Consider the following 9,262-nt stretch of genomic DNA (forward strand, 5'->3'; position numbering starts at 1 on the left):
TGAAGGCACAAGCACTCAAATTCAAGATGTTACACTGTTGACACATATTAGTCAAGTCCATACAGTAGTGCCAAACCAACCACGTCGAAGCCAAAGAATACCCAAACCAACAACATGTGGTACTCATGAAAAACTTGGACAACATTGATGGCACGCTACTTATATCGTTATTGTATAAATAACCTAACTTATGGATTACATACTTTTTTGGTGACATTTTGTATATATTCTAAAATTTCACGAATATGCGTGGAACAATGCCATCACGCGTATCTTATTTCTCACTTTATATGAGTACTCTTTTAAACAAAACAAAAAATGTAGGATAAAATTACAAGAAATACTTTTTTTCCCATGAACAGAATAAATATAAAAAAGATAAACTATACTAACCTCTCCTCTAGTTCATACACGGTAAGTTAGTTACATGTCGGAATTTCACAAAAAAAAAAATTAAACATACTATTTATAATATATTTATATATTGTTATTTTTTACCTTTTGTTAGTCATAGTTTCCCCATTAAATATAGGGAACAAACTTTAATATTCTCATATGGGCAAGTTAAAAATAAGATTCCAATTTTGTTCATGAAAATTAAGCCCTAATTTATTAACAATTTTATTTTATTTTATATTGACCTTGAAAATAAACAAGCAAGATGTGTAGTTATTTCGTTAAAATAATTGTATTATAATAAAATTAGGTATTTCCAACCGTAATCTGCCTCTATGCATGTACAGTTATTTATATAAAAAGAATTAAATTGAATATAATTTTGTGAGAGCTCATATTTGCGAACTTCAAACTCATGCAAGTTTTAAAAAGAAACGGATATATTCCTCAACTAATAATAAGTTTTTAAATAAGATATCTCTTACAACTAGCTTTTTATAAATGTCGATGCAAAAAACATAAATTATAATATCAGCTACTGACTACATTAGAGATAGCACTCAGGGTTTGAGGCTTTTAGGATTCAGGGTTTTAGGGTTTTAGAGATCAAGATTTAGTGTTTTAGGAGAATAGCACTTTCGGGTTTAGGGTTATAGGATTTTAGTTTGACAATAGTGTGCCTTGATTAGGACTTTAGATTTTTAATTAAAATAGTAATCCTATCGTGCCGCAAAAATATTTTTAATGGATTTTAATAAACCCAACAACCTTGATTTAATGTTTTAGGGTTTACAAGGATTTGGTTTCTAAGATTTACGATTGAGTGTTTTACGGCTTTAGCACTTAGGGTTTTAGGATTTTTGCATGACAATAAATTTGCCTTGATTATCGCTTTATATTTTTAATCAAAATAGTAATCCTGCCAATAATTGTAAAAGGTAAAACACGCAAGATTTAATCGTTAGATATTTGATTTAATTTTTTTTCTTTTCCTTTTCGACTACCAAACAAATAACATGCACTTCATAAAAATAACTTATATAATTTTTTTAAATAACATTGCGTTATGGAATTTCTAAAATTACAGTTGAAATTGTAACAGATATTAATGACTATTAATTATTAGATTCTTATAACTAATATTCATCGGTGTCAACAAATAAATATGATTCATTAATAACAAAAGAAAATTAGAATTTGATAAAAAAAATTTATTTGATAAAAAAGGAAAAAAAGTTAGTATTTTATTCATAAAATATAGTCAACACCTTACATGTTAACAATTTCATTCTATTTTTACATTGATCTATGAAATAGAAAGAACTATGCATGTGTACTTTTTCCACCATTTAAATGTATTATAATAAAATAATATATTTCCAACCGTACAATTACCAATTTTTTTTAATATAAAAGAAATATGCATGTATAGTAAATTATATTAAAAAGATTATTGTGAATATGATTTTTTTTAGAGCACATATTTGATGACTTTAGGCACGTGCAAGTTTTAAAATAAAAAAAATTTATTCCTCTGCTAATTACAGATTTTTAAATAAAATTTCTCTAACATTTCTCCGAAATATAAGATTTTAGTAGAGATTTTAAAATAAGATTTTACTACCGACAGCATTTTAGTAAAGGCAAATTCTACAAAACAAACAACATTTACATTTAATTTTACATTTTTTTTGAGCTCGTAAATTTCATTTTAAATTTTTTTTTCTAGCAAGTTTGAATTTAATTTTCTGAAAGTCATACTTATAAATGCGAAATCTAACAAAAAAATTAAATACAATTTTTGGAGGTCAAATTTATCAAATGCGAGGTATTTCAAAAATTTTTAAAAAAACATTTAGGAGCTCGCATTTAGCTCTTACTATTTTCTGGAAAAAATTCTCTAGCTCCCAAAAAAAAAGCAAAAAAAATTAAATTATACTTAGTGTGGGAGCTCTATTGAGCTCGCATTCGCGGAATGCGAGCTCTATTGACCTCCGAAAATTTTTTTTTTAAGGAATGCGAACGCGAATGCGAGATCTTTAAACATTTTGTTTTAATACAAAAAAATCTCTGCCTCCGAAAAAAAATAAGCACAAAAATTTTACTTATACTTTCTGGACTCTATTGAGCTCGCATTTCAGGAATGCGAGACGGATTCCCTGGCCAAAATCACCCCTTTTGTAGAATTTTTTTAAAATTCATCACAAAATTGGAAATTTCTCTTAGGAGGGCCCCCTAAGCTAGCTCTTGCCTTCTTCAAGATTTGCTTCTATATTCCAACCATGCTTGACGTTTTGAAAGTAGATGTCGTTCGAATCAATGGATGATTTTGAACTTCTCGACCCAAAAAAGAAAAGGAAAAAGAATCAGTCAATAGAGTCAGCAAATTTGTTCTCAAGTTGCCAAAAACTAGCAAAATATGTAGATATCAAGGTTTGAGACTGTCCATACTTTTAATAGAAAAGATAGAAATAGGGAATAGCCCTACAAAATGTAAAATTGACCCGGATAGAAGCAATTCTTTAAAAATATTTTTTCTACGTAGAAACATTTGTTAGTAGCGTAGGCATTTCATGGAAGGGAACGAGTTGGATAAGTTGTCTTTTTGGTTGGAGGCACTTTCCTCTGGTACTGCTGAATTTAGAAATAAATATTGATGGTCAACTCGAAGCAAGAACCAAGCCTTTTCATAAAATGTAAACAATTACCTAATACCCTTCAGTTTAGTTTAATACTCACTTAATTTGGTTGAATCTTGAAGCAATACAACCTTGTCTGATCAGCAAAATAAGATTAAGTAATCTTGCCGCGTAAAAGTTAAGGTATTATTGTGATTGCAACACATAATTTCAAAAAAAACATTGGTTATGGATAACTATGACATTGAAATCTTCGTCGCAATTGAAAAGAAGTTTGAACCAAGGAATGTTTAAGATTTGAAGAAAATAGTAGTGATTATTACATCCTAAAAGCATTCAAGATAACACCATTATAGAAAAGATTAAAATCCAATTTGGGTTTAAAAAATTTTTTGCCTAACTCAATTTTATTCATACTAAGCACAAAAGATTAAAAAAAAAAAAAAACCTTATGCGGCTTTACGACTAAATGTACATGTATAAATGATCATTAGAACAAAAAAAAATTAAAAAGCACTCATCAAAAGATATTATATTTGTGCAGATCAAGAAACAAGCTTCAAAAGATGTGGATAGCCAATTATAAAGGGTGGTACAATGACACTTGGAGTAAACCTATCCATGTTTTTTCCTTCCTAAAGAAGTAGTAAAATATGTGCATTTACAAAGTCAATTGCGTGTACAACATAGGAATGTATGTACACCCATATTATACATATGCAAACAGTACTAATTCAACATAATATACTATTACACAGAAGTATATTTTGTTGCTTTTATACAACTATAATACCTATTCATATGTTTCGCATTGTTTCATATATGAATGACAATATTTGTGTAGTTAACATGTTGCACGAGTATACAATATACTTCAATATGAATGCATCTAATGTATAATCCAGGATGATTTCAATACATTTGATACATCTACGATTATGTAGGTTCAAAACAATTGATACATCTACAATTATGTGCCTTAACAGACTGACTGACAAAGCTCAGTCTATTAAATAATGCAAATATTGAACTAATTAAAATGGATTAGCTAACTTTCAAAATTGACCTTTAATTTGCACATAGATTCATTGTACCTCTTCTTCTTATTTTACTTGCGAAAAGCTTTCAGTACTTGGTGCATCACGCAGTAAACGAGATTCATTCAAAAGGTTCCAAGTCAAAAATTGTTCACATTTTTGCCATTTGGTGTCAGGCAATTAAACTAGTCAATTACTCTTTGCCAATCCAATTAACAATTGCAAACACAATTAATCTTTTCTTTTCTTTAAATGTGGGTAAGCAAAAAAGCCAGAGGCAGCATAGCTAGTTGCATGGTCGAGAGGATTTACACCACTAGATCAGACAAGCGTACTACTGCACTCATTGAATTTTTTTAAAAACAAAAAGCACTATACCTCTCGTGAGATGCACCAGACGGAGTGTGAATTCCCAACCTAGTGCATAAAAGAGCTTTAAAGAGCTCTCCCTCACCATTAGACCAAGGTCCAATGGTTAACTTTTTTCTTGTCTCTCACCTCTAAACTGGCATATTTACATCTTACACCCACTAATTTAACTCCAAACTCTAGTTCCTATGACTTTTTTCACTTGAAACCATCAGAGGAGCAACATGTAGTAAATTTTTAAGGGGCATAAAAATCAAATCAGAGACTCAATCCAGCAATATGCTTCTAATCAATTTCAACGAGTTCGGTCATGTTATTGAGTTTTTTTTTTTTTTTTTTTTTGAGTTGAAATTCTCGAATTGACATTTTTGCCACTTTGAAATACACCACCTGCTCAAGTGAAAACCTTGTGACGCTTTCACTCCAAAAAGTGACCAAATCGGAGTTTAGAACCAAATCAATACAATCCATCATTGCGGAGGTATAAATGCATAATTTTAAAAGTAAAGAATAAAAAGTAAATTTGCGAAAATGTAAGGAATGTTTTTTGTGGATTTCACTTCAAATGGCAGTCCCCAAGATTTTCAAGTCTCATTTTTTACCAATGGAAAATTACATATTCCTAAATATTCTTGACAAAATTAAGGACCCTCTTCCCCTAAAATGTTTCTCATAATTAATCATGGTCTCAAATCTCCTATACCAATATGCTTCATCCATGTATCATCTAAATCTTGGTTTGAGTTCGTTATTTAATGTCCAGAATAGCAGGTAACGAATTAACACTTAGATTTTAGCCAACTGCCTGGTGGGTTGGGCTGTTGGTCACAACAAAAACCTTTAAGTGTCTTTGTAAGGTGCGAAATCAAGAATTTAAATATTATCTTTCATTAATTGCCATTAATATATGACTTCTTCTATAATCCAAATTCAACAGGCACTTGGTCTGATGGTAGTTTAATTTCCATCGATCCCAATGGTCCAATTGAACTTGTCTCCTGCTTGTTTAGTATGTGTCGGCTCAAATAGTCGAATTGGATCTGTCCCCCTTCCCCGTACCCGATGTATGACCCCAAAAAAAAAAAAAGTAACACATACATTTTGCTGGTCAAAACTCAAAAGCAGCATAATATCCAAGAAAACATTTTTTTACTCCTACTAACTCAATCACAACCTGTTGATTTCCCTTGGGCCATAACCGGTCATACACGGTGGCTAGAATGGTTCTCCACAATATTAATAGTAATTAACAATCTTTAAAACTATTTGTTAATTACTATTTCTCCATTCTTTCCTGACTACTTCAGCTTGTTCCCTTTTCAACGGTCAAAAACTCTACATGTTCAAATCAATCCTTCTCAGAATCCAATCATAAATCAATCTAAAATAAGGGCCTCAATCTCAAGTTACCATATATTCTACAGGACACCTGTGATCTCTCAATCGAACCCATGAGTGAAGCAGCAGAGAAATGAAAGCATAACATATTCTCTAAGCCCTCCATTAGAGAAAACCATGCAGAAATAGCAAGTTTCAGCCAAAAATGACGGTCATTTCGACAATTGCAGCTGCCAGCCTGAGAACTCTGCGCACAATCCTCGACTTCCATTCAAGATCATTATGGTCCCGCGACGACTCTCCAAATATTGCTGATCAGAGTCCTGAACTGCGGTGTGTAATATGTCTACGTGATATTTCTAGTGGTGAAAAATACAGGGTTCTTCCCGAATGCAACCATGGATTCCACGTTGACTGCATTGATGTTTGGTTGCAGAAGAACTCGACTTGCCCATTATGTCGGTGTCCTGCTCCTTACACTTCGATGAAATTGCAGCAGCATGACTATGAGCTTCAACTTTTGTATCTGCATGATGCTATTCTTTCTTGTTTCATTTTCTTGGTGGATCACTTCTGGACATGGTTTGTCGACCCAATTGGATTAGACCGAGCTTGTGAGGATAATTACCAGTCGCTTCCATGACTCTCCATTGATAGCTCAAGGAAAAAGTCGCTCGCTAGGAAGAAAGGAAGATTTTTAACGTTGCTTTCATTTTTTATTTGCTTCGTGTAGACAAGGTTGTACACATTGTCTACTTTTCTTGGTTGGTACATGATACATAATACCTGTCTAATTTATTTACCAAAACTTTTTTTTTTTTAAGATACCTGTCTAGTTTAGAACTATATAATATACAATGAATGATGTTAGGTAATGATGGCCACAAGTATAAATTAATGCGGAAGATATATAATCCTTTCATTATATTGAAAACCGTCATGCTTTTCATTTTAGTTTACTCCTAAATTACAAAAAAAAAAAAAAAAAAAAAATAGCGCACCAGATTTTGCATCCAACCGTATACGTGTAGCTCCTACAAATTCACTTTCTAAGTGCATACGTTTGACAACACAATCAAGCCATGTGCTTCTGGGTTAGAATCCTCTCTATTGGATTCTCTATATGTTTATATTTAAATTTATATATATTATAAAATTTTATAATTGCGTCAATACTTTTCTTTTGAAATTAACATACTAAACATAATTTTTTTTAAGAATATTTTGACATTCAATATATATGAAACATTTGTAAGAATCAAAATTGATTTAAACTCAAACTAATGTGACAAAATTTATAATGATTAATCAAATGATAATTTGGAGAATTTCTTATGAATTTTTATGCATAAATGACACGAGTAATGAAATATATTATAAATGATATTGATTTTTTAAAAATTTTAAATTAATTTTATTAGAGTGTAATGGAGAGAAGTTCGCAATCAAGAGGAGCCTAGTCCCATGAATCTTATTAATGTATTTATACTCAAACCAATGAATGACCCAATTGAGCAATCAGTTCTAATTTTTAACAAGTCCAACTAGCTGAGTAATTGATTTTATGTGTTTTAAACTCAGATTGGCGAATTTTAACAGGTTCAACCAGTTGAGTAATTGAAATTATGTGTTTTCTTATTTTGAAATTACAAATAATAAACATCACGCCACCATCGTTGATCCTACGAGTTTTATAAGATCATGGGAAAAGTACAAGTATTTTTCTAAAGAATTTTTTAAACATACAAAAAATGAAGTTTTTTTTTAATTATACGTACGAATTGTATATTACTCCATGCGTACTTTTGGCGTACTTACAAAACTAGAGTTGTAGTCAATTCTTGGATAGCCGAAGTGTTTGTGGCAGTATAGGAACTTAATAAACTCCTCATATTTTTTTTTAAATTAGTCTATAGTGGCCAATTCTGTAAAACCCAAGTATGACAAAACTTGGGGAAATAAATGAAATAATAGGCCAACTTTTGTACAAAAACCACTTTTAATCCTCTAACCTTAGTTTTACAAAATGTGGTCCTTCAACTATTATTTTAAGCCAATTTAATCCCTCCACAAGTGATCGACAGAATGACATGAATTACATATTACTGTTAACCAGTGGGCAAAGTTGTCTATTCATTATGGTTGATCATTGACCATTGACAAGGTATTTCGGTTTGAGGGGGAAGAAAAAGAAAATTAGTCATTTTGGTATATTTCATCTTTCATAAGTTTAGGAGACATCGTGTGTGTGTGAGGGTGAGGGTGGGGGCAGGGGCAAACACTTGGGTAAATCCGATCTATGTCAACCATGTGTTCCAAATTTTGCCACATCTTATATACACATATACATGTACTTATATAAATATATATATATATATGAAATAAAGTCATATTTTTATGCGCATCTATTCACCTTATCTATTTTTTATTTGGCTTAATCAAGAAATGAGTAGATCCAACGCGCTCTCTAGTTAAACACATACTCGCATTCCAAGATTGTTTTTCACAAATTTCTCTCTCCATTCTATTTTCTATTTCTTCTTTTCTTTTTGTTCTCCAACTTCATCAATTTTAAATCTTAATAGGTAGAGGCCTAAAACTATTGACATAGCTATTAGGTCTTTTGTCAACACCAAAAAAAAAAGGCCAAAGGATGGCAATAGGGGCGGGGAGTAATGGTGCAGAGCACGGGTAGGATACCTTGCTTAAATTAATTAATACAAATAAATATTATACATTTTATATATATTTATATAATCTAATAATAATATATCTTAATTAATAATTAGACTAAAACTCCTTCACTATATTTACAATCATATTTAGTTTTTAAGTGAGTTTATATGTTTCAAGTTTTGTTTATATCCTAAACATAAAATACCAAAAATATTGGAAAATCTAAGAAAGTTGCTTATCTAATTCTCTTCCTCTTTTTTTTCTCTTATTTGTTTCTTTCTTCCACCGCATACGTTTTGTTTTCCATCCTTTAGCACTGGCAAGCTGTTTGCTTTTGCCTACTACTTGCTTTTCTAATAAGGATTTTTCTAACGGGTGCCCCTAAGTGTACTCGTTAACACACTTATTATTCAGTTAATCTACCATATATATATATATATATATATATATATACACACACAAATACTAACAATTATTATTCTCTCTTGTATTTATATATTTCCCTATTTAATCTTATCTATCTTCCTTTGTATTTATTTATTTTACCTAACTAATCTTATATTTTCAAAAATATAACACCTGAAAGGATTTTTGTTTTCCATCCTTTAGCACTGGCAAGCTGTTTGCTTTTGCCTACTACTTGCTTTTCTAATAAGGATTTTTCTAACGGGTGCCCTAAGGGTGCTCGTTAACACACCTATTATTCAGTTAATCTATCATATATATATATATATCTATATATATATATATATATATACATACTAACAATTATTATTCTCTCTTGTATTTATATATTTTTCTATTTAA

The 9,262-nt window shown here is 30.7% G+C and overlaps 1 protein-coding gene across 1 annotated transcript; it reads left to right on the plus strand.

Annotated features, from left to right (window-relative positions):
* Positions 1-5,984: 5,984 nt before the first annotated feature.
* Positions 5,985-6,422, plus strand: LOC113756469 (RING-H2 finger protein ATL8-like). The gene has a single exon (XM_027300146.1). The coding sequence runs from the start codon at positions 5,985-5,987 to the stop codon at positions 6,420-6,422; it is 438 nt and encodes a 145-aa protein (XP_027155947.1).
* Positions 6,423-9,262: the final 2,840 nt, after the last annotated feature.

Source organism: Coffea eugenioides, unplaced genomic scaffold, assembly GCF_003713205.1.
Source record: "Coffea eugenioides isolate CCC68of unplaced genomic scaffold, Ceug_1.0 ScVebR1_2367;HRSCAF=3385, whole genome shotgun sequence".
In the NCBI taxonomy this organism is placed as follows: domain Eukaryota; kingdom Viridiplantae; phylum Streptophyta; class Magnoliopsida; order Gentianales; family Rubiaceae; genus Coffea; species Coffea eugenioides.